General features: G+C 38.4%; 1 protein-coding gene across 2 annotated transcripts in view; it reads left to right on the top strand.

Annotated features, from left to right (window-relative positions):
- Nucleotides 1-2,264: 2,264 nt before the first annotated feature.
- HAUS6 (HAUS augmin like complex subunit 6) overlaps nt 2,265-26,615 on the top strand; it is a 39,762-nt gene continuing 15,411 nt past the window's right edge. The window contains exons 1-11 of one of the 2 annotated variants that reach the window (XM_032306722.1): nt 2,265-2,699; nt 7,972-8,067; nt 10,447-10,525; nt 11,898-12,030; nt 13,609-13,756; nt 15,437-15,502; nt 16,198-16,246; nt 18,799-18,969; nt 20,431-20,624; nt 21,253-21,379; nt 21,841-21,943. In XM_032306722.1, the coding sequence (XP_032162613.1) occupies nt 2,572-2,699; nt 7,972-8,067; nt 10,447-10,525; nt 11,898-12,030; nt 13,609-13,756; nt 15,437-15,502; nt 16,198-16,246; nt 18,799-18,969; nt 20,431-20,624; nt 21,253-21,379; nt 21,841-21,943 (1,294 nt within the window). In that variant the 5' untranslated portion in view covers nt 2,265-2,571. The remainder of the gene's footprint in view (nt 2,700-7,971; nt 8,068-10,446; nt 10,526-11,897; nt 12,031-13,608; nt 13,757-15,436; nt 15,503-16,197; nt 16,247-18,798; nt 18,970-20,430; nt 20,625-21,252; nt 21,380-21,840; nt 21,944-26,615) is intronic. The other variant, XM_032306723.1, reaches the window with a different exon arrangement.

The raw sequence follows: 26,615 nt of genomic DNA on the forward strand, positions 1-26,615 counted from the left end.
CAACCCAACACATCCCATAACCCTGAGATGAGACATGAGCAGAAAACAAGAGTTGGACTCCCAGCTGACTATGCCACTCAGACGCCCTGTTTTTCCTTATATCCTTACCCCTGGATAAAACAGTAAATGTGGGAAAATTTCTATCATAAAATTGTTACTAACAAGAAAAAAATGATTATCTTGGACTGCTATAATTACCTTAGACTGAGTGGTTTACAACAGGGATGTATTTCTCACAGCTCTGGAGGCTGAAAGTTTGCCATCAGGACATGAGCCTGGTTGCAGTAAATCCACTTCCCTTCGAATCCTTAAATGGTGGAAAAAGCAGATCCTTAAGCAAGCTCTCTTGTGACTCTTAGGACATTAATCCTGTTCAGGAGGCTTCCACCCTTATGATCTCATCTAATCCTAATTATCTTCCCAAGACCCCACCTTCTAATACCATCACATTGAAGAGTAGGGTTTCAACACAGGAATTAGAGGGAGGGAGGAACCAACATTCAGTTCATAGCAAATAATAAATTAGAATTTTGACATTCTGCAATGTTCACTATATTAATAGATCTAGGCATTCAGCATCAATGGCTGTCAATGGCATAAATAAAGCTATGTACAGATTGATGAAACAGCACCACCAATCATCTAGACTTGCCATTGGAATAATATCTGAATCTCATCAATCCCTCCGGATCCAGGGGTCAATTTGAAGGAAATACAGAGGGCAGAAATAGAAGAACATGTTGAACTACAGCAGAAATAGAAGAACATGTTGAACTACAGCAAGTCTACAATCAGTAAAACCTAGAGTAAAGCACATTATTCAGGTCAAATAGCACCTGTTCCTCAACAGAAAAGTTGTAAGAAAAAAAGGAGGAAGGGAGAATGGAGGAAAGCCTGTATATTAAATGATAGTATTAAAAAAAAAAAAAAAGAAAAAATCTGTTAAAGACTGAAAATAAAAAAAAAAAAAAAAGAAGAGGGCAAAACAAGTATAAAAAGGGTAAGACTGAACTATAGTGTCCAGAGAAGCACATTTAACTGGCAAAAACTATAAGACAGTGCAAAGGAGTGATTACTATAAAAGTGAGAATGGTGGCTCTTTTCTTGGGAAAGGAGGGGTTTCAGGAATGGCTGGAAAAGTTTTATTTCTTGTCCTTGGTGGTAGTTATAAGGTCATTCACCTAGAATGACACATTAAGCTCTTTTTTAAAATGTAAGTTGGATTGCTGGCATATAAAGATTGAGTGGAGAGGCACATGATTTGCCATTTTCTGAACTTTACTCTCCTGGCCTTTCCATTCTTTCTTTATGCTAGTCAATATCCATCGCATAAAGCCCCCTCCGAGGCAGTTTTGCTGCCAGTTTTCTTTTCTCTCTCTCTTTTTTTTTTTTTAAAAGATTTTTATTTATTTGTTAGAGAGAGAGATACAGAGCGCAAGCACAGGCAGATAGAGTGGCAGGCTAGAGGCAGAGGGAGAAGCAGGCTCCCTGCCGAGCAAGGAGCCCGATGTGGGACTCGATCCCAGAACGCTGGGATCATGACCTGAGCCAAAGGCAGCCGCTTAACCAACTGAGCCACCCAGGCGTCCCTCTCTCTTTTTTTTTTTTAAACATTTTATTTATTTGACAGACAGAGATCACAAGTAGGCAGAGAGGCAGGCAGAGAGAGAGAGAGAGAGAGAGAGAGAGAGAGAGAGAGAGAGAGGAGGAAGCAGGCTCCCCGCAGAGCAAAGAGCCCGATGTGGGACTCGATCCCAGGACCCTGAGATCATGACCTGAGCTGAAGGCAGCCGCTTAACTCACTGAGCCACCCAGGCGCCCCTGCTGCCAGATTTCTTATAGCATTAAGAAGAAAGGTACACTCAGCATTTGAGGGCATACAAGAGGGCATTTTATTAATGACAGACCTGGGGCTTAGTGTTTAGATGTCGTTACAACCCACAGCTAGTGAGATAGGTTAGGATGGAACCCACTGCTTTTTCTTCTACACCGAGCTACAGTCCCAAAGCTCCGTTTGTGTTTTTTTGTTTTTTGTTTTTTTTTTAACCTGACGAAATCAACCAATAGGAGCAAAAGGAACCAAAGCCACAAAACAGAAGAAAGCGCCAAGCCTCGGAGCAACTGCTAGATCCGTTTGAAATTACGCAAACGCAGAAGACTTCGCTGGCGACGCAATGCACTGTGGGTTTTGTAGTTTTTCGGCAGGGCCTGGCGGGATGAGATGGAAACTAGGGTGCATTGCATGGCGGGAAATATAGTCGGCCGTGGAAGTCCCTCCTCCACCGGAAGCTAGGCAGCGCCAGCGCTTACCGCTTTTCCGGAAGCGCGGGAGTCTTGGTTTTTGTAGGCTCTGCTGAGGCAGCTGTACCGTAGTACCACCGTTGAAGGCTCCGTTTCCCTGAGACTTCATGGCCGTTTGAGGTGACATGGCTCCGGGCGACAGAGGAACAGGCGGTGGCAATGGAGGGGCCGCCGCTCCCTCAGGCTGCCCGTAGGGAGGGAGCCTAAAGCCACTCTGAATCTCTCGGGCCTGTGCTTACTTCTTTTGCAGTGATACCGCCTACGGCGAAGATGAGCTCTGTGTGGGTCACCTCTTTCGAGAAGGAGCATCTCTGGATGTATCTGCAGGCGCTCGGTTTCGAGCCAGGCCCGGCCACCATTGCCTGCGGAAAGATCGTGTCGCACACGCACCTCGGAGTGTAAGGAGCCGGGGCTGAGGGGGCGGGGGAGTCGGAGCTGGGACGCGCTGGTGTGACCCACCCTTTTCGCGGACCTCGCTGGGTGATGAATCAAGTAGTCCCGCGGCTACTTTGTGCCGGCACTGGCTACAAAGCCCTTGCTCTTTGCGGGTGCCAGCCTGGTGGCAGAAACTCTCAGTCGCGGAACCGTGCCGGGAACGCTTTGTAAGGGGTCGTGTCTGCAGTTGGGGCAAGACTGGAGGGATGGCTTCATCCTGCTTTAGTGGTGATGCTGGGTGGTCTGTGAACTCCGGGGAGGGATGGAGAGTTGGTCGTGGACGGGTGTGAGGACAGTATGTTCAAGGGCTTTGGGACCCAAGGAGCCTTTCATGGTGATTGTTTTCTAGTTGATAATTTTTACTTTTTGAATTAACCGAGACGTTGCGTAGTTCAGAAAAAAATAGTAGAAAAGGGTATGAAAATGGAAAGTAAAAATCCCTCCCTACTTTGTCACTAATATAATGGTTATGAACATAAATCTAGATACTTTGTATGTATTTCTGTGTCTAACCTTACCAACTTACGGGGTATAGCCCAAGAGAAATTCGAGATAAGTAGGCTTTTAATTGTTTTCAGTCTTTTGACTTTTCTTATTGTTTCATTTCTTCTGGTGGCAGTGTGCTTAGACATCTCTTTCTTTTTTTTTTTTTTTTAAGATTTTATTTATCTATTTGACAGATAGAGATCACAGGTAGGCAGAGCGGCAGGCAGAGAGAGAGAGAGAGAGAGAGAGAGGAGGAAGCAGGCTCCCTGCTGAGCAGAGAGCCCGATGTGGGACTCGATCCCAGAACCCTGAGATCATGACCTGAGCTGAAGGCAGCGGCTTAACCCACTGAGTCACCCAGGTGCCCCCTTAGACACCTATTTCTTGATGTATCAGTTCAAACGATCTCTTAATTCCCCACTATGTAATTTCACAATGAAAGTTGCTGTTACTTATAAGATAATTCATTAGCTCACTCACACTTTCCTGCCCTCCCCTGCTTTCTTGACTTTTTTCAAATGTATGTTTTTTACTGTCAAAGGTTAGAGCCATACTTTTTTTTTTTTTTTTTTTGCTTAGAGCCATAATTAAGATTTACTGGTTAACTATTTGTTTAGAGGTTACTATTATTTACATATAGAAGTGCTTTGTTTAGAAGCCTATTCTAAAAATTGTCAACCAGTAGAGAGCATTTCTAAGGTTATACTTATGTATTAATAAATAGTCCAGTTATTTCACATGATTTAATTGCCCACAGTATAGTTTCTTTTTCTTTGTGCTGGCAGAGAAGCTTGAAGCTTGCCATTTCCACCACATCCTTCTCTTCAGTGTTTAGCAATTTGAGTTTTCTCTCCAGCTGCAGTCTGTTTTCTGCCTTTGAAAATTAGTTAAAATCTGTGCTCCCTCCTCCCCAGCACCATCATAGATTATCCCTAAGAGTCATTTTAGTTGGTTGTTAGGAGGGAGCTATCATTTTGAAACAGGTGTCCTCTTTAAAATGCTTCAGACTTGAATATACTGTCAAATTTACTTAACATTTTTTTTTTTAGCTTTTTAAATTCACTTACATATAATATGGGTATGCAAGGTGAACAGAATAGGCATAAACTTTCCCCTTGCAGAATTTCAGTCTATCGGATGAACAAACCTTCAACAAATATCTTACTAAAAATTCTATTAAGTGTCAAAAGGAAGACAACGGGATACTATGTGAAAAATATCAGGCTTGAGAGATAATAAGAAGGAAGGATCTTCCTTTGTGTTAGTTGAGAAATAGAAACATTTCAAGGACAAGAGTTGTTTGACATATGAATAAGCATGGGAACTTTAATCTCAACTTATTTTACTTCAACTTGAGAACAAAGCCTTTTCTGTTCAAAGGTGTACTCCCCTACATTTGTCCTGCATTCCAGTGCATCACAGCTCCTTTTGTATTTCCCTAACTTTTTTTTTTTTTTTTTAAGATTTTATTTCTTTGACAGAGAGAGGTCACAAGTAGGCAGAGCAGTTGGGGGTGATGGTGCTGGGAGCAGACTCCCTCTCGAGCAGAGAGCCCTACCCAGGGCTTGATCCTAGGACCCTGAGATCATGACCTAAGTGGAAGGCAGAGGCTTAACCAACTGAGCCACCCAGGCACCCCAAGTAATTGCCTAACTCTTAAGCCAGTTTTTTTTTTTTTGAGTCTGAAAGTAAGGCATCACACAATTGAGATATCCCTACAGATAATTGTTGAAAATGTACCAGACATGAAAAGATGTCAGATCTCTATTTTGAGTGTTAAAAATACTTCATATTAGTACATAGAATATCCTTAGATATATTCTATTATGTTCTAATGAGCTGCCCCTTTTTGATGATGTCCTCAGTTTCTTCTGAGACTTTTCCTTTATAGTTATTTGCTTCTTTTGCTTTTAACTTCTTTTGATACTACTGTGGTGAACTCTTCTCTTTTCCACCCATGCATATGACCTTTTTATACTAGAATAATGGGGGAGGGTTCTTATAATCTTTTATCTGATAACTTCGACAGGTTATTTCTTTTCTTTCCTGAATGTAAACTTTTTTTTTTTTTTTAAAGATTTTATTTTATTTATTTGACAGACAGAGATCACAAGTAGGCAGAGAGGCAGGCAGAGAGAGAGAGGGAAGCAGGCTCCCCGCTGAGCAGAGAGCCCGATGTGGGGCTTGATCCCAGGACCCTGAGATCATGACCTGAGCCGAAGGCAGCGGCTTAACCCACTGAGCCACCCAGGCACCCCCTGAGTGTAAACTTTTAACTTGGGATGTATGCTCCATTTTTATCCCCTTTTCATTTACCCAGAGAACTTAATTTTTTAAAAAAAGATTTTATTTATTTATTTGATAGATAGAGATCACAAGTAGGCAGAGAGGCAGGTAGAGAGAGAGGAGGGGGGAAGCAGGCTCCCTGCTGAGCAGAGAACCCGATGCGGGGCTCCATCTCAGGACCCTGAGTTCATGACCTGAGCCAAAGGCAGAGGCTTTAACCCATCGAGCCACCCAGGCGCCCTAAGAGAACTTAAATTAAAAAAAATTTTTTTTAAAAATTTTTAAAAATTAACATATAATGTATTATTTGTTTCAGGGGTACAGGTCTGTGAATCATCAGTCTTACACAATTCACAGCATTCACCATAGCACATACCCTCCCCAGTGTCCGTCACCTAGCCACCCCATTTCTCCCACTCCATTTCCCCTGCTACTACTCAGACTTTACTACAAGGACTTTGAAAAATGGCAGCTGTATCTCTGTGCCAAGTTTGACTTGGTTTGCCTTGGGAATTGCCAAAGTGTAGCTTAAAATCCTACAGGTGGGCCATGCAGTGGAACATGACATCTGAGGCGGATCCTTTTTCATCAGCAGGTTGTTGTAGATGAAGTTCAGAAAACTCTTCTCCTGGCTCTGGCAGTTCCTGAAGCCTGAATTTTCTGTGTCTTACCGGACACAGGGTGTGAGGAGTGGACATCCATCCAAAAGTGGCTGATGACTCTGGCCCAGTGGCTGCCGTACTGTCCTTACACTAACTCTTGATCCCTTATAGCTGTGTAGCATTTCTTATATGGTTTGGTTTGTTGGTTGTTATTTTTATTTATTTATTTATTTATATGTTTTTAAAAGTTTTTATTTATTTATTTGACAGAGAGAGATCACAAGTAGGCAGAGAGGCAGGTAGAGAGAGAGGAGAAAACAGGCTCCCCAGTGAGCAGAGAGCCCATTGCGGGGCCCGATCCCAGGACCTCGGGATCATGACCTGAGCCGAAGGCAGAGGCTTTAACCCATTGAACCATGCAGGCACCCCTGTTGGTTGTTATTTTTATTTTTTATTTTTTATTTTTTTATTTTTTTTTTAAAGATTTTATTTATTCATTTGACAGATAGAGATCACAAGTAGGCAGAGAGGCAGGCAGAGAGAGAGGTAGAAGCAGGCTTCCTGCTGAGCAGAGAGCCCGATGCAGGGCTCGATCCCAGGACCCTGAGATCATGACCTGAGCCGAAGGCAGAGGCTTTAACCCACTGAGCCACCCAGGCGCCCCGGTTGTTATTTTTAATGTAATTGTATTTTTTAAAGGCTTGTCTTGATTAGGAAAATCAGGACAATCAAAACTTTAAAAGACTTGGTAGAACTACATCATATAAGGGTGGTTCTGGGGTTAAAATGTAATGGTTAAGAACCTGGACTCTGGGGTCAGATGACATATTTCAAGTCACTGCTCTTCTGCTTCCCGATGTGATTTTGGATAGTTTTGGCAAATTATCTAATCTTTCTAAATTTAAAAAACTATAATCTGATGTCATTAGAATTAATCCATGGTAAAGCAGCTAGTACAGTATTTAACTTTATGGTTGCGGTAAAGATTAGATGAGTTATTGCCCAAAGGCTTAAAATACTACCTGGGAAATGATAAACTATTGGTAGCTATTTTTATTGTTATTCAGTAGATATTGGTTTGTATCATTTTCAGGATATAATAGGCCACAGTTAGTTCTCTCCACCTAATTAGGTTTTCCTTTTCTTTTTGTAGAATATTCTCTGCGATAAAGGAAGTTTTTTTTTTTTTTTAAGATTTTATTTTTTTATTTGACAGAGAGATCACAAATAGGCAGAGAGGCAGGCAGAGGTGGGGGGGGAAGCAGGCTCCCTGCTGAGCAGAGAACCCAATGTGGGGCTCCATCCCTGCACCCTGAGATCATGACCCAAGCTGAAGACAGAGGCTTAACCGACTGAGCCATCCAGGTGCCCCCCGATAAAGGAAGTTCTCCCAGTGTTCTATTTGATCAATATTATCAGAATCAGAAAATTTTTATTGTTTTTCTTTCTTTTTTTTTTTTTTTTAAAGATTTTATTTATTTATTTGACAGAGAGAGGCACAGGGAGAGAGGTGACACAATCAGGGGGAGTGAGAGGGAGAAGCAGACTTCCCGCTGAGCAGGGAAGGGAGCCCACCCCAGGACCCTGGGATCAGGACCTGAGCCCACCCCAGGACCCTGGGATCAGGACCTGAGCTGAAGGCAACTGCTTAATGACTGAGCCACTCGGGCACCCTACTTGTTTTTATTAATTATAAAATGTATATGAATTAAAGAAACTTAATTTGCTTTGACCTCTTGAAGATAATGAAAAATACTAATTTGTGTTAAACTCTTACACAGCTTTTGATGCTGTCTAGTTTTATTAACCATTTTTCTTTTTTTTTTTTTTCCTCTGCTTCTCTTTCTTTTTAAACTACTAGGAACATGTTTGACAAGTTGAACCGTGATGCCTTTCAAATTGTTTCTTATTTTTTGTTTCAAACACTGGACCAGTCTCTCACCAAAGAAATTTTCAAGTGAGTCAAGTTCTTTTCTTTTCTTTTTCTAAGTAGTCATTCTCAAATTTGAAAAGGGAGTAGGCTCTGATATAAGCCAGAATTTCAGCTTTGTCCTTTCACTATATGAATTGATATCACAAAAGTCAGGTTTGAATCTTATAAATTTAGTGCTTGACCTTTGTAAATCTGAGTGATTTTTCTTTGGTACTTATCTTAAAATCATATATTTTAAAATCATTGATTATTTTATAGATAAGACTTTTGTTTTATGTACTTAGTTCCCAACATTCTTCTTAGTCACAATTAGGCCATGCTGTTAATTGGTACCAATCTATTTGTATAGTTTTGCCTTACTTTCTCTCTCTCTCTCTTTTTTTTTTTTTTGCTGATTACCCCCTGCCTTACTCCTTTTTCTGTATGCAATATTACTTGTCTTGTCTATTTTTACCTTTTTTAAAAATTTTATTTATTTATTTCACAGAGAGAGAGAGATCACAAGTAGGCAGGCGGGCGGGGGGCGGGGGAAGCAGGCTCCTCAAGGAGCAAAGAGCCCGATGTGGGGCCTGATCCCAGGACCCTAAGATCATGACTCAAGCCGAAGGCAGAGGCTCAACTCACTAAGCCACCCAGGTGCTCCTTGTCTATTTTTACTTTTTGGGTGTCTCTAAATCCTTATTATTTTTGTCAGTGATATATAAGTGTTAAGTGCTGTAGGTGAAAATCATTCCTATTACGTTTAGTCTAATGTTAGATACTGTTGAGTATCAGTTTAAGGAGGAGATAAAAACATGAATATCTGTAAACTTTGGTTCCAAGATATTTTGCATGTGATTTGGGCTTATACCACCAGAAAAAGTGTTTAACTTTGTTTTGATGTTTGTATTTTGCTCTTATCCTCTTAAATAGAAAAGCACAGTGTCCGCTTTATGATTCTTTCCTTCTCCATCTGCCCTTCCCCCCCACTTGTGCTTTCTGTCTCTAAAAATAAATCTTAAGAAGAAAAGTAACAAGTAAATTGTTTAGGCATTGTTATTTTTGATAATTATTTTGTGTCCACTTAAAGCTGTGAGTGGCCAGGAGCACATTTAAAACATCTTTTCTGGAAATCTCTATCTTTAAGCTATAGGACTTATTCTGCCCAAATAAAAATAGATTTTCCAGCCTCCCCCCCCTTTTTTTTTAAAGATTTTATTTATTTGCCAGAGATAGAGAGAGAGAGTACACACAAGCAGGCAGAGCAGCAGGCAGAGGCAGTGAGAGAAGCAGGCTCCCCGCCGAGCAAGGAGCCTGATGCGGGACTCGATCCCAGGACCCTGGGATCAGGACCTGAGCCGAAGGCAGCGGCTTACCCAACTGAGCCACCCAGGCATCCCTCCCCTTTTTCTGATTTTTTTTTTTTAAAGATTTTATTTATTTATTTGACAGAGAGAGATTACAAGTAGGTAGAGAGGCAGGCAGAGAGAGGAGGAAGCAGGCTCCCCGCTGAGCAGAGAGCCCGATGCGGGACTCGATCCCAGGACCCTGAGATCATGACCCGAGCCGAACGCAGCGGCCTAACCCACTGAGCCACCCAGGCGCCCCCCCTTTTTCTGATTATAAACAAAATACAGTTCATTTTAAGTAATTCAGGAAATACAGAAAAATGTAAAGATAGAAGTAAACATCATTCCTAAACTCGTTAACCAGAAAATATCACTGCTGACATTTTAGCCTTTTAGTCCTTATTATTCCATGCATACTCAATTTTTTACATGACTATAGAATGTATGACATAGAGGTATTAAAAAATGAGGTCCTAAACAAATAATTATGTCTCAGAATAAAAATTTATCAGGGGAAAGTAATAGGTAAATTTTAAGTCTGTTGTTTTTGACTAAAACAGAGGCAAAACTTTTTAATCATTTTATATATTGTTTATACACAAAACAGTAGTACACACTGACTGTGTTATGGGTTGTCTTTGCGAGTCCAAAGCTCTCACGTCATTCCTTCTGGCTCTTCCTGTGCAACCATTTATGTTTCTCTCTCTCTCACCCCCCACCCCAGGCTTAACATACTAATTTATTAATACCATCTTTTTGCTTAGTTCAGTGAATTCATTGAGAGTGTTGTCTTCTTTAGCTAATTTGTAGTAATTTTAATGATGTTTCATTCCTTCATTTAATATATGTATACACTGATGATTTGTGGTAAACTGGACTCAACCTTATAGTAATTTATAAAGGAAAATACCCAATTTCTCACAGGTTGTTGTCCTTCTTTAGTTGAAATCTATAAATACTAGCTTTGGTTCATTTAGCATTTATGTTTCTAGTATAGGACAGAAGTTTCATGTTTAAAAATTTCCCCGAGTTTTTTTGTTCATAATTCTAATGCTTTTATATCTGTTCTTTTAAGGCTTTGTTGGCCTCCATTTGACCAAAAGAGTGACACTGAATTCCGGAAACATTGCTATGAATGGTTAAAAAAGATTTCTGTAAGTATTCTCTTTCTGGAAGATGTAAACTTAAGTTAGAAACTACATTAAGAGATGCCTGAGTGGCTTAGTGGGTTAAGCGTCTGCCTTCTGCTCAGGTCATGGTCTTAGGGTCCTGAGATCGAGCCCTGCATCGGGTTCTCTGCTTGGTCGGTAGCCTGCTTCCCCCTCTCTATCTACCAGCCTCTCTGCCTACTTGTGGTCTCTGTCTGTCAAATAAATAAATAAAATCTTAAAAAAAAAAAAAAGAAAAACCAACTACCTTAAATTTTATTTTTGGCTTTGTTGAAGTATAATCTTACATTAATTTTTTGGAGGTGAAGTCTTTAATGCTTTTATGCTAACAGTATAATAGCGAGGAAATATTTGTTAAAATAATATTTTTGGTGGTTTTGGTTAGGATTTTGTGTATATCTAGGAAACCAGCTTTGCTGCCTAGATGCATTGGAAATAGGTTTCTGAGTTCTTGCAAGTTTATGTCATAGTTTTTGTTTAAAGAAACTTTAAAAATTTTATTTTTTAAAAGATTTTATTTACTTATTTATTTACTTGTAAAATATTTCATTTATTTGCCAGAGAGAGAGAGAGACAGTACACACAAGCAGGCAGAGAGGCAGACAGAGGCAGTGAGAGAAGCAGACTCTCCGCCGAGCAAGGAGCCCAGGACCCCGGGATCACGACCTGGGCTGAAGGCAACAGCTTAACCAACTGAGCCACCCAGATGTCCCAAAAGATTTTATTTATTTATTTGACAGAGAGAGAGATCACCAGTGGTCAGAGAGGCAGGCAGAGAGAGGGGGAAGCAGACTCTACACTGAGCAGAGAGCCCGACGCAGGGCTCGATCCCAGGACCCCGAGATCATGACCTGAGCTGAAGGCAGAGGCTCAACCCACTGAGCCACCCAGGTGCCCCTAAAGAAAACTTTTTTGATGATAGATTACTTTAACTTGTGTCCCCATATAGTATCCATAATTGTGGCTTTATAATTAGTTTTTGTGACCAAGTCCACCAAGAGTTTAGAAATATTCCAATATTCAATTTCTGGTTCAAATGGAATAATCTTTACATAGTAGGAATTATGGCTATTACTATTACTATTTTCAAAGGATCTATTATTTATTTGACAGAGAGCACCCATGAGGCATGGGTTGGGAGGGGCAGAGGAAGAGGGAGAGAGAGATTCTAAACAGATTCTGCACTGAGTGCGGAGCCAGAAGGGGGGCTTGATCCTGACCCTGAGATCATGATCTGAGTCAAAACCAAGAGACACCTAACCAGCTGTGCTGCTGGGGCTCCCCAGAGTTATGGTTATTACTTGATAAGTTTATTATTAATAAAGTCTTCAAATTGTCTTATTTCTTTTTTCCATAGGTGGAATGTGGAAGTAGCTTTCCTCAAGTTGTTGGGTCACTTTTTCTTTCTCCTGGTGGTCCTAAGTTTATTCATCTGATGTATCATTTTGCACGATTTGTTGCAATAAAATATATCAAAACCCATTCTAAAAGTAAGTTATATTTTTAATAAGAATTTTTTTGTTTTCAGTTTTAAATTTTTTTCATAATTTGTAAGTCATAAAGAGATTTTAATAAAGCAAGGTAAGATAGAAACATTAAATTACCTCACAAGGTAATAGTTAATATTCTACAGAAACTGTAGTTTGAAAGCCTCTAATGAACGTAAGTAGCTATTGGTGTGTGTGTGTGTATGATTCCTGAAGACCATTTACCATTAGCTTGGTCAGAGGAATTGTGCATTTTGTTAGTTATCTGTGTATTTTCTGTGGAGATTGATCAGTTTATACCTCTGTCACACATAACAACATTGTGTGTGGTCAGACATTTTTATCTTTTTAGTCTGATAGGTTAAAGTGGAATCTGAGGGTGGGGTTTTAATTTGTATTTCTCTTATTTAGTTAGATTGAAAATTGTTTCATATATTTAAGAGCAGCTTGTGTTTTTTATACACTATATTCATAATTGTTCATTTTCTCTTAAGTTACTGCTTTTTTTCATTTATAGGAGCTCTTATTTATTACTATCCTTTCTCTGTGATACGATATGTAAACCTTTTTTTCCCATTTTATTTTCTATGCATGATTTTTTAAGAACTTATACATATGATTTTGGTGTTTAAGTATTTGTATAGGTAAAATTAAATGCAACATAAGCATAGTTACCAGTTTTTCTTTTCGTAGATGGTCTATTCCAATTACATGTAGCCCAAAGTATTTTAGTATATGTGCTGTTGAAGTGAGCACTAGCCCAAAGTATTTCATATGAAGTATGTATGTTTGGATTTAGCAAGAGTTTGTTGTGCATAAGGCTTCTAAGCATGGGTTTTCCTATTTCTGATTTCTGATTTAAATCAATTCCAGTCAGCATGTTTAGTGTCTAGATGACTTCTGCATTCCGTGAACTCATCCCCAGTTGAATATATAGAATTTGTGGCTTCTTTGGGGATAGCACTAGGACCTGGATTAGTAATGTTAGGTGCACTGGAGTGGTCTCCATTTATCTGTTTATCCATTTAGCCATTAATGTAGGATTTATTACAGCTAAAAATGTGGATTCTGAAATGTTTGGATGGATTGTTCTCAGGTTCTGCTTTGATCATTATTAACGCAGCCAAGAATTACCGGAGAAATGGAGACTGGTTTTGTTTGGTTGTTCTGTTGGTCTTACTAGATAGAAAAATAAACAGCAAAAGACGTGTTGTGATCTAACCTCATCTCTTTTAATTGATTTTCTTTCTTTGTTGTGAAGAGATCCTGGTAAGAAGTTGCTGTTGTATAACAGTGTATTTGTTCATGGATATATCAAGCTGTGATAATAAGAATTATTTGGGGCAGAGAAACTCAAAGTTTTTATGATTGTATAAAACAACTCAATTTCAGATACCCTTTTTTAGTTGCCTACTTAAAAATAGATTTCCATGCTTTTGTTAAAATTAGTTGTATCTGTTTATGTGGCATACCTGTTTTTAAGGAGTTGTTAGTTGTTTGAATTACTCATCTCTTAAAATTAATGAATCTCCAATTTTTGATATTTGTTATTTTCTGTGATCTTATTTGTCTTCCATATAGATTCTTCTATACGTTTTACAGAGACATTTAATGTAAAATCACAAGATATGCACAAATGCATTGCCAGATGCCATGTGGCACGTAATAGATTTTTACACATTTTGCAAAGAGAAGACTGCGTTACCCGAAAGTATCAGGAAAATGCACAGTAAGTAATACATTGATAGTTAGAAAATGAAAATTCCAGGGGTGTGTGGGTGGCATAGTTGGTGAGGCATCTGATTATTGGTTTTGGTTTAGGTCGTGATCTCAGGGTTGTGAAATCTAGCCCTCCTCATGGCTCTGCACTGTGTGTGGAGTCTGCTTAAGATTCTCTGTCTCCCTCTCCTTCTGCCCCTCCCTCGAGTACTCTCTCTTTCTCCCCCTACCCCACCCAAAAGAAAATGAAAATTCCTTTCTCCTTAGCAAATGTCATCAGTGTACCTTCAGTGGCAGTAATCTGTGCCTACCTCAAAACCGCTTAGTGTCCTATTTTCATTTTAAAGCCAGATAACTTCTGAATAAGATATTTGAAAACTGTGCAGATGTACATGAAACTTTAGAGCAAAGGAAAATATTACCTTAGTTTAAAAATTCAGTGTCTTAGGTGTTTTTCATTTTTTTAAACATGGATTTACATCTTTATGCTGTAATTATTTTGCTCATTCTATTTTGTATTTTTTCTCTTCATATTTCATTCTGTAAATTTTTCCGTATTGCCGTACTATATTGCTTTTATTAAAAAATTAAAAAATTATTTTTATTTTTTGAATTTCCTTAAGTATATTGCTTTTAATATCTACTTAATAGTTGAGTATCCATTAAGTAGATATTCCATTAAGTAGGTATTTCATAGTTTCTTTAACCATCTCATCTTGTGTTATATTTAGGTTCCTCTTGTCAGCAGATTTTTATTTGAGTTACTTTTGTGTGCCAGATATTGTTTAGGCACTGTCGTTCAGCATTAAACAAGACAGGCAAGGTTTCTAGTCTCAAGAAATAGAGTGTGTCAAATTTTTTTTTTTTTTTAAGATTTTATTTATTTATTTGACACAGAGATCACAAGCAGGCAGAGAGACAGGCAGAGAGAGAGGAAGGGAAGCAGGCCCCCCGCCGAGCAGAGAGCCCCACACGGGGCTCGATCTCAGGACCCTGGGATCATAACCTGAGCCGAAGGCAGAGGCTTTAATCCACTGAGCCACCTGGGTGCGCCAACTGTGTCAAATTTTTAATGATTATAAACAACTACAGTAAGACAGCTTTTTATTTATTTATTTATTTTTAAGATTTTATTTATATATTGACAGAGGGAGAGAGATCACAAGTAGGCAGAGAGGCAGAGAGAGGGGGAAGCAGGCTTCCTGCTGAGCAGAGAGCCTGATGTGGGGCTCAATCCCAGGACCCTGAGACCATGACCTGAGCTGAAGCAGAGGCTTAACCCACTGAGCCACCCAAGCACCCCAAGACAACTTTGTAAATGTTGTGTTACCTGTTGTGAAAACTAAAGAATACTTTGAAGTCATCTTGAAACTACAATGTTGCCTATCATGACCCTAGGTATGTGTGACGAGGATAAGAGAGCAGAGTAGTCCTACTTCCATCATTTTATTTGGAGACAGATTGTATATGAGCCGAGAAGTCCTGGTCCATCTCAATAGCAACCTGTATGTTAGATCACACTGTAAGTCTTGGAGAAAGTCTAGACTCCTTTAGCTGGCCCCTGGCTGTATTTGGAAGAGTAGTCTTCAGAGGCCTTGAGAAAAGATAACAAATGGGGGAAAATATCAAAGTGGCCTATACCCGTTAATTGTAGTGGAATTATAATTGTTATTTGTATGTTTTCTTACAGATTGTCAGTTAAACAAGTACGAAGTTTGAGAGCAGAATGTATGGAACAGCAGAACCAAATAAAAAAGTAAGTGAGGGGCGCCTGGGTGGCTCAGTGGGTTAAGCCGCTGCCTTCGGCTCAGGTCATGATCTCAGGGTCCTGGGATCAAGTCCCACATCGGGCTCTCTGCTCAGCGGGGAGCCTGCTTCCTCCTCTCTCTCTGCCTGCCTCTCTGCCTACTTGTGATCTCTGTCTGTCAAATAAATAAATAAATAAATAAATCTTAAAATAAAAAAAAAGTTAAAAAAAAAAAAAGTAAGTGATTTTTACATTAGAGCTGAAAGTTGCCTTAGTGCAGCTCCTGTATTTTACTAGTGAAGAAACTGAGTCCCATAGGATTAGAACATAATTCTGATTCCTAGTTCACATCTTCTGATAAATTTATTGCTTTTGGGGCACCTGGGTGGCTGTCGGTTAAGGGTCTGCCTTTGGCTCATGATCTGGGGTCCTGGGAACAAGCCCTGAGTCAGGCTCCCTGCTTAGTAGTAGTCTGCTTCTCCCTCTCCTTCTGCTGCTTCCTCTGCTTGTGCTCTCTTGCTCTCTCTCTGTCAAATAAATAAATAAAATCTATAAAAAAAATGATTGCTTTGAGCTAGAATTGTATTTTTTTAAAAATTGGAATGGTTGTTAGTGAGTGGGTTTATGGATCATTCACTCTTTTGGTGGTAAATTACCATGAAATTAAAATAAATGACTAATGAGATCATTTATTTTTTAACTAGAATGGAACCCTATGATGACCAAAGTAATATACAAGAGAAAATCCAAAAGGTGAGGTGACTTTTTAAGGGAGAAATTTAATCTTTCTTACTTTCGTGATCTTAGTCAAAAGGCCGAGAAGCGATAATCTTTCTTACTTTCGTGATGTGCAGTGTTGACTTACTTAATTGGACCCTTATATTCTGTTTTTGTCATTTCTTTTTGTTAAACTGTTACTTTTTAAAAAACTAATTAATAAGTGATATATAAAGGTATCAACAGGGTACCTTTAAAAAGCATGAATATAATGGAAAAATTAACTTATAATTCATAAGACTAAATATATACAAAAGCAGTCTTAAATATGGTTAAAAGTTCAGCTTGATTGTAACTTAATCAGTAGTATTAATTTATGTAAATAAAATATGTTAACTGAAGGGAGACATTAAGTATGGAAGAAGAATGAGAAGTCACACTGAAGCTGGCTTGGCAGTAGGGAGGAATGTGGCAGACATAAATAGTCTGAGGTTTTCAGAGGGTGGCTTTGATGTGCGATTGGAGTGTTTTCTTAGGCCTTTATGTTTAGATGAACTCTCTCTCAAGCTCTTCAACCTGTTTTTATGATCACTGAGCTGCTTTGGGTGTTAATTTGGCTTCCCAGACAGTTTGTCACTGGGGAAGGTGAGTGCCCTCCTCAGGAAATAATTATTCATCCATTCAGTGAATTTTTATTGATACCTGCCATGTGCCAAGTGTTCTAGATGTTAGAGCTCTAGCAGTAAAAGAAAGAGTCAAAGTCACTTCCTTCATGGATCTTCCAGCTTTGTGAATATGAATACTTCTATTACTGAACACAGTATCTTTGATTGTAAATTTAATAGGTTGATGTGAAACGTGTTTGAAAGTTTTCACATTGCTCTCTCCTGAGTTTATAACCACTTTCCTTGAGTCCGGTCAATTTTTTACCATTAACAAGGTAAAAGTAAAATTCTGAGAATCAAAAAAAAAAGAAAAAAAAATCTGAGAACCAGTTTCTGGATCTTTTTCCACCAAGGAAATGCAATCCTGTGAGACCCCTAGACTGCCAGTCAACGAGTCTTCTTTGGGGACTTAACTTTGTACGGTGGGAAGACACAAACACAAACATGGGTGTAATTGTATTTCGCTGCTCGCCTCCCACTTTTATAAATTCTTTTAAGGAATCCCATGTGCAGAAGTCATAAGTGCATAGCCTGATAAAATTTCACAAAGTGAATACACGTATGTAACCAGAATACAGTTTAGGGAACAGAACGTTACTCTGGAAGCTTCAAGCCCCTTTTTATGTACAACCATTTCCCCCACAAGAGTAAACACTTTCCTCTTTCTTAGAGATTAGTTCGACACTTCTTGAACTTTACATTAAAGGGGAGTGTAGAATATATTCTTTTGTGTTTATCTTCTTTGACTCATGCTGTTTTATCTGTGCCATTGTGTGTGTAGGTTGTGTGTTCCTTTCTCAGTCCTATGGAGTGTTTTATGAATATAGCACAACATATTTTTTTTTACTCTAGGTAGGCGGTTGGGTTAGTTGCAGTTTTTGACTTACAAATGGGAGTGCTATGAACATTCTTTAAAAATTTTGTTTACTATTTTAATGGAAGTATAGTTGGCACACAGTGTTCCGTGAGTTTCCAGCATATGGCCTAGTGATTGGACAGCTGTTATGCTCTGCTCACCACAGGTGCAGCTGCCACCTGTAAATGCTCGTATACATGCATTTAATAAACATAGACAGGTTAATACATGTTTAAGATTCTTCGCTTTTAAAGAAGCATGGTTTCAGGGCACCTGGTGGCTCAGTGGGTTAAGGCCTCTGCCTTTGGCTCAAGTACGATCCCAGGGTCTTGGGATCAAGCCCTGCATCAGGCTTTCTGCTCAATAGGGAGCCTGTTTCTCCCTCTCCCTCTGCTACTCCACCTGCTTGTGTTCTCTTTCTCTCTTTTTCTCTCTGTGAAATAAGTAACGTAAATAATCTTAAAAAAACCCAAATACATGGTTTTTCATATTTTTACCTTTTGAAACTTGAAAGAATCTTAATATCGATATGTAGTGTGTTTTTTCCCTTCCTGAAAATCTTTTATTATTTCTCCCTGAAAAGTTTCTTTTTTCTTTCTTTCTTCCTTTTTTTTTCCCTTTAAAGATTTTCTTTATTTGAGAGAGAGCATGAGTGAGGTGGAGTGGCAGAGGGAGTGGAAGACTTGATCTGAGAACCCTGAGATCATGACCTGAGCCAGAGGCAGTCACTTAACCAGCTGAGCCACCCAGGTGCCCCTGCCTCGGAAGTTTCTATACTGCATGTCAAAACATAGAAAATGGTAATTGCATCTTGGTAGTATGAAGTTTCTTAGATTTGTTTTGAAAATCATGGTGGGCTAAATTCTCCTGAGAAATTATTTTTGTCTCCTGAGAAATTTTTTAGTTTTAAAACCCCTTTGGAAGTAGTGTCAGTGCTTTTAGGCAGTTAATTTCCTCATCAGAAATCATTATTGGAGTACTTTATTTGTTCTAGAGAGTGAGCATGTATTTGTGTTTTACATTTCTTTGATATATGTACAGATTATGTATAGTCTTTGTTTTTAAAGGTTCGGTCTTTGTGGGCTTCAGTGAATGAAACGCTCATGTATTTGGAAAAAGAAAGAGAAGTTGTTAATGCAGTCCTTAATCTTGTTAACCAATATACTTTAGATGGAACTAATGTTGCTATCAATATTCCAAGGCTCTTACTTGACAGAATTGAGAAACAAATGTGTCAGGTAAGCATTTGATACTAAGTAAACTACTGAGAAATCTCTTTATGTAATTATTATATATAGTAATAATAAATACATGTATTCAATATATAACTAATACATAATAATGTAAACATAAATAATGTATATTCTTTTTCTTACAGTGTTTTACTCCAGAATTTATTTTTGTGACTAAATCTAATAGAGCATTCATACAGAGGACTATTGTTAACTGTGTATATATTATATATTAGAGTGTGTATATTTATATACATAAACTTTCACTGTTCATCCCTTTTACGGTGCTACATCATACAGTAGATGCATGGAGGGGGTTACTTAGTAGGAAGATGGTATGGTACAGTTCTTTATAAGATCTCAAGGAGAGCAGTAGTGATCTATTTGCTAAATGTCTTTTTAAAATGTCTGTACTCTGGTTTCTCTTTCTTCTTGATTCTGTTAAGGATTTTAGTCTCTTCTCCCATTAGCATTTGTGACATTGTGTCTTTACTCTCTGGTTTTTCAGACAGCTGTTCTCAGTTTTTCTACTTACTCTTTTCTTTAACTTTCAAATGAAAGTGTTTCCATGGTTCCTTTAGTGCCTGCTTTTCTTCCCCCCAACTTTTCTTCACTGTATTTTCTTAGTTCTGTTTTCATTAGTATTGTATACAGTGGTATTCCCAAATTAGTATTTCTAGTCTCTCTGTCGACCTGAACTGCATCAAATTATTTCCACTTGCTTATATGACATTTCCATCTGGATAGCCTGTATCTTTTTTTTTCTTAGTGAACTCATAATCTATTAAGTATCTGCTATATGCCAGGCATTAATTAGAGTATAGGAAAATACAAAGGTAAAATAGTGTTGTGATACTGAAAAGCTTTCACTGTAATAGGTAACATGCCAGCCCTGCAAATTTCCGGTATGTAAAAATCAGAGCCTGCAAATTCAGGTTCTTACAGAGGCTAGATAGGTAATATATGCTAATTGTGTGTAACAAAAGGGGTAAAGTAGGAAGTGATGAGGTCTTTAGAGAAATAATAATTTTCATGTGAAATCTAAGATTTTTAGTTGATTGGCAGCTAATTCAGATGATTTTTAAAATACTGGAGCTGTGCAGGCCAAATAAACATGTCTAAGTTTGGAATCAGCTATCATGGGCCATCACTTTGAATTCATGATCTTTCACCAAACCTGCTCTTTCTCCTCAGTCTTTATTTTGCTTTCCATTTATTTGGATTTCTTATGTTGTTCTAGCTTGCAATTTTTTTGCATTATATAAAAATATGGCACAGCATGTTAAATCCTTTCACAGTAGTTTTTGTGACCAAAATTATTTACTTGGCTTCATTTTTGGGTAGACATTTGACTTGTTTCACTCTTCTTTAAGGTAACTTTTTAATACAATAGTAAAAACCATAAATATATTTATTTAACAGTTTATTATCTAAAGAACCACTTTTTCTCCCCCTCTGAATCCTAAGTTGCACATTGGAAATGTTTATGAGGCTGGAAAATTGAACCTGTTAACAGTTATTCAGTTATTAAATGAAGTCTTGAAAGTAGTGAAATATGAACGTTGTCAGGCTGACCCAGCAAGAATGACAATAGACCTTCATTTCCTGGAAAAGGAGACCAAACTTCAGAGAGAGAGATTATCAGATCTGAAGTATATGAGGTACTGTAGAAAGATCTTTTGTTGCATTATTGGGAGAGGAATGGGTAGTTTTATAATTTTTCAGCAGAACTCATGTAGTTGATAATTCTTTAGCATTGGCAAACAAATGTGAACATTTTATTAGAACTCAGAAAGTTCTGGAGAGACACATTAAGTAGAAAGGACAATTAATGTAGTTTTCTTTTTGTCTAGAATAAATTATTTGCCCTTAGTGATAATTCTTTATGAAATAATTTTAACTTTCTCAAGCTTTTCTTTGGAGTCTATGTAAAACTAAGCCTCAGAAAAATTTGTTATGTGAGTAGAGTAATTGGGAGGTAGAACTGCCTTTAGGAGTGGACAGAGTATAGGTGTAGAATTTGGACTTGAATTCAGAACTAGGGAAAAAGAATATTTTAAAGATAAACAGAATAATAGATGTATGATTGCTTTCTGGTCTTAAAAGGAAAAAAGTACTTTAGGTTCTGAATGTTCATTGTGAGAGTTTATTCAGTTTTTATGTACTATACTGGTTGAACTTCCAATTATATTTTCTTCCCTTTCTCTGCAAACCGTTGTATTCTTAAATTTTACTCAGTACTTTTATTATTCATGATTTGAATGAAGTTCTGTTTTTATGCTGTTGTAGGTGTAAAATAAAGGAAGATGTCACCAATATAAAACATTCTGTTGTTGAAAAACAAGGAGAATGGCATAAAAAGTGGAAAGAATTTCTTGGCCTGTCTCCTTTCAGTCTAATTGAAGGTTTGACTCCAGTAAGTAATGTTGACTTTGGAAAGTAGTTTAATATAAGGCAGTCTTGTGATTTTATGTTACAAATGGTCTAGGAATGCTATGCATGTGTAAGTTGTCATCTTTGCACCTGAGCCTAAAGTTCAAATGTTTTGGTTTCTGTTATTTTTCTTAGTATGTATTTGGGTATTCACTGACTGCTTTGGAATTATAGTTACTATTTTTAGATTCAGAGAATTATATTAAAAGGAATGAGACATTTCTTTTGCTATTAGATAGTATTACATTTGAGGCACAGTTGGAGGTGGAGTCGTCCCATTGTTCTAATATTGTACTCATTTGTTTAAAAATAGTTACAGGATAATTTATATGCTTGATAGTTCTGTCTTTGTAGGGGGAAAAATCATCTGTTCATAGATTAACTTAGTGTTATTATGGTACTGAGTAAATATATGTTTCAAAATGATGAATTCTCTGTTTTAAGGCTGTGGATCTTTTACCACCAATGTCTCCTCTTTCATTTGATCCTGCCTCAGAAGAAGTATATGCAAGGAGTATTCTTTTGCAGTATCCTGCTTCTCTTCCAGGTTGGTTATTTGTTTTTCTCTTTCTTAAACCTCCTCCCCATCAGTATTTCTCACTGTGATAGCAGTTCCTTTACATTTTTATCTTGTTTCTTTCCCCCACTTATTTTTTATTGTGAAGTGCACATAGCATTTTAGTCACTGAAGTGTACAACTCAGTGGCATTTAGTAAGTTTACAAAATTGTGCAACCATCAGCACTTTTTAGCTCCAGAATATTTTTATTACCTTAAAAGGAAATCCTAGGGGAGGCTATCCTAGGGCGGCTCAGTCAATTAAACATCTGACTCTTGTTTTTGGCTCAGGTCATGATCTCGGGATCCTGAGTTTGAGCCCTGCCTTGGGTTCCGTGCTCAGTGCAGAGTCTGTTGGTCCCTCGTTTTCCCCCTTTGCTACTCTCCCCCATGCTCTTGCTCTCAAAAATAAATAAATCTTAAAAAAAAAAAGGGAACTCCTGTACCCATTAAGCAGTCACTCCCCACTTTCCCCTTTCCCAGTCCGTGGGCAATCACGAAATATACTTCCTCTCTCTATGGATTTGTCCATGCAAGTCATATACTGTGAGCCTATTTGTGTCTGTTTTTTTTCACTTGCAGAATTTTTTACTTTGCATAGTATATTCAAGGTTCATTCAAGTTGTAGCATGTATCAGTACTTCATTCCTTTTTTTTTTAAGATTTTTTTATTTATTTGACTGACAGAGATCATAAGTAGGCAGAGAGAGAGGAGGAAGCAGCTCCTGGCTGGCAGAGAGCTCAATGTGAGGCTCGATCCCTGGGATCATGACCTGAGCCAAAGGCAGAGGCTTTAACCACAGAGCCACCCAGTACTTGTGCCCCAGTACTTCATTACTTTTTATGAATATATTCTGTTGTATGACTAAACCATATTTTGCTTATCTATCATCCATTGATGGACATTTGGGTTGTTTCCACTATTTCACTATTATGAGTAATACTGCTATAAACATTTGCTTACAAGATTTTGTGTAGAAGCCCACAGCTGTTTAACATGAAAGACTAGTACAATAATTATTTGAATACCACCTGTTTTAACTATCATCATCTGCTGCATTGCTTTATATGTGTATGTATGTGTTTTTGCTAAACCAAGTTGGAGTTCTAGGTATTGTTACACTTCACTTTAAGTGTTTCAGCATGTATTCCCATAAAAATAAAGACTTCCTATATAACTACCATGGTAATGTCCCATCAAAAAATTATAGTAATTCTATAATATCTCAGTTTTCTCAGCTGATTACCACTGTCATACCTATCACACTATTACACCACTATCACACCTAAAATGAATTTCTCTATAATACCTGATAACCCATTTTATATTCCGTTTTCCCCGGTTGCCTATGTGTACAAGAAATTGTTACGGAGTTCGGTAAATGTTAGGTGAATAAGAGAAGGAATAAATGCGTTAAAAAACCTGTGAATTATGTAGCCAGAATGGAGAATGTGATAGATGTAGGCCATATTTGAGTTCATGCAGGCCAAAGGTCATGGCGTGAACCTAAGTCCACAGGACTTAGGAAGAAAAGGGTGAACATAGCTGGGGTGGATGATTGGTTTGGGACTCAAGTACACATAAAGAGGACACTGGTTAGGAAAGGTCATAGATTAAAGAGCAAGGCTTGGGATAGGCACTAGCAAAAGAGTGGACATAGGAAAGACTGCACAATTTGATGAATGACAAAGCTTCAGATAGAGCATTACTTAGGATAATGGAATGACTCTTAGAACTCTTGGCATAGTTGGCATTTTGTTTTCACTTCAACTTGGAAAGACCATTACCCTTGTACAAGACTTAGTTTAAGTCCTGTGAAACCATGAAATTAGTCCTCATATCAATTTGGAGATTTCTTGTCTGCCTTGAAAGAGAGGACAGACATATTTGTGTCTGTTTAGGAAGTGCAGTGGAAATTCATATTTTAGAAGTGTTTGATAGGTCCTTTGAGGTAATGCTGTCCTCAAGATATTGCAGAATTTGTACTCTTAGGATTCCTTTTTTTTTTTTTCCTTTTTTCCCCTAAATTGGTAGAGTTTTGTTGTGAGCTGGGGATCTTAATATTATTTTATACTTTTTTGTAGTAAACAACTACAACTTTTTTTTTTTTTAAAGATTTTATTTATTTATTTGACAGACAGAGATCACAAGTAGGCAGAGAGACAGGCAGAGAAAGAGGAGGAAGCAGGCTCCCCCGCTGAGCAGAGAGCCGGATGTAGGGCTCCATCCCAGGACCCTGGGATCATGACCTGAGCTGAAGGCAGAGGCTTTAACCCACTGAGCCACCCAGGCACCCCAGTCCTTCATTTATCTTAAATTTCTCATTTGTATTTATAATGTCTTTGTAGCTCTAGGCTTACAGTTCACTAATTATCTTTTTAGTTATATTTAATCTCTTTTTTGACATGTCCATTTAGTGTTTGGCTTTCATGGATGTGCTTTTCATTTCTTTTCATTTGCTTCTTTTTCAAAAATTGCCCGTTCTTTTTCATGATACCATCTTATTTCATTATGGTTCTTGTTTTTTTGCCAAATATTTTAAATGTATTGATTTGATCTTATTCAATTTTTTAAATATCCCTGTGTTTCAGATACTTTGGTTCTGTGTGTTCTGCCCTCTCATTTTCTTTTTTTTTTTCTTTTCTTAAATTTTATTTATTTATTTAACATAGGGAGAAAGCACAAGAAGACGGAGTGGCAGGCAGAGGGAGAGGGAGAAGCAGGCTCTCTGATGAGCAGGGAGTCCAATGTGGGGCTCGATTTCAGAACCCTGGGATCTGAGCCGAAGGCAAATGCTTAACCTGACTGAGCCATCCAGATGCCCCTGTCTACTCATTTACATAGTCATTTGTTTCCTATTAAAATATTTGATTGTGGGGTTGCCTGGCTGGCTCATTCAGAAGAGCATGTGACTCTTTGTCTTGGGGTTTTGAATGTAAGTCCCATGCTTGGGTGAAGGGATTACTTAAAATAAAATTTAAAAAAATTTTTTTTTTTTTTGGATTGTGACCTCAACTTTAGTGGATCCACCTCTGAAGGAGTCATCTGGGCCCTGGGTTGTAGAATGGTCTTTGCATGGTGGCGTAGGGTCTCTGGTATTTCCCTTGAACTAGGCAGTTAATGTCTTTAGTTTGGGATTCCCACAAGTAACCAATATAATTTTGGATTTCATACCTCCCTTTGAGTAGGCTAGGTAGATTTAACACCCCCCTCCCCCCGCCTTTTTTTTCTTTTAAACCCAGGACTCCAGGTAGACAGCAAGCTTCTCTGTTACTTCCCTGGTTAAGCTGGCAGAATTTTTTTTAATCTTTTCAGGGTCTGAGCAGCCTTTGCAATGTTCTGGCCTTATGGCAGTTTCTCAGATTGGAGGCGAAGAGGCCTGAGATCATGTTTCTTGTTATGCAGGCATTAAAGCTCCATTGTTCAGCCCCGGAGCCTGCCATTTAGCCTTTGCTTCTCAGTTTGAGCTTAAATTCTTTCCATCTTTAGTCCTGGCATGTGATGATTTTTATTTGTGCTTTTGGGTATTCCTTTCTTTTTCTTACATTTTATTTTGCAGTTCTAGTGTATTTATGGTAGGAGTCATTGTCTGCTGCAGCTTGGTTTGCTTTGTTCTGGTGAGTTCAGTTTTGTTTTAACCTCCTTATTACCATGTTGTGTCCGTCCTCTCTGTTCTCTTCACATCTTAAGTGCTGTAGTTTGGTTTTCTATTTCTTGCCTTTAATAGTGTTCCAACTAGCTACTCTGCCTCCATATTCTACCTATTCTGTGTTGCAAATGGTTATCAGTGATCCTTCTGTAGTGTAAATACGAAAATATGATCCTTTTCATCTCTTGGTGTACTATACTTTGGTGGCTTTCTAGCACCTTCGGGGGGAAGAAAAGTGCCTCATCTCTGCCTACCACCAGCAACTAGTATTTATGGTGTTCTTAATTAGTTTATTGTTGTCTACTAGTTTTGTGATACAATTCTTGTATTTGTGTTCATTTTTAGAATGTTTTATGAATATCAGTAATCCCATCATCATTAGTAGGTGCAAAAGCAGAAGATACTGAAAATGTTCATAATACAGCATACTATTATGGCGGATTAAAAGGAAAAGTTCACACATTTTTTATTTTTATTTTTTTTAAGATTTTATTTATTTGACAGACAGGGATCACAAGTAGGCGGAGAGGCAGGCAGGGAGAGAGGGAAAAGCAGGCTCCCTGCTGAGCAGTGAGCCCGATGTGGAGCTCCATCCCAGGACCCTGAGATCATGACCTGAGCCGAAGGCAGAGGCTTAACCCACTGAGCCTCCCAAGTGCCCACACACATTGGATTCTTATACAGTAACACTTTGGACACATGTATATATAGGGATAGTCTTTCAGAAGCTAACATGTTAAAAGAAGAGGAGTTCCTGGAATAGCAAATACTCTGTAATGGAGCCATGGCTTTCTGCACCAATCTTGTTTCCTTCCATGCTTCCACTCAGATACACCCTATGCTATACACCGAACTTGTACCCTCTTCTCCCAGTACCTTTATGTCCTCATCACATTCCGCATTCCTGGGCCAGGTGCCTTTCTGTCTCCTTGCATTCCTTGCATATTTCTCCTTGCATATTTCTCTCATACTATAGCAGCATGCCATCATTCTCTACTCCTCAGTAGTCTTT

Source organism: Mustela erminea, chromosome 12, assembly GCF_009829155.1.
Source record: "Mustela erminea isolate mMusErm1 chromosome 12, mMusErm1.Pri, whole genome shotgun sequence".
Taxonomy (NCBI): domain Eukaryota; kingdom Metazoa; phylum Chordata; class Mammalia; order Carnivora; family Mustelidae; genus Mustela; species Mustela erminea.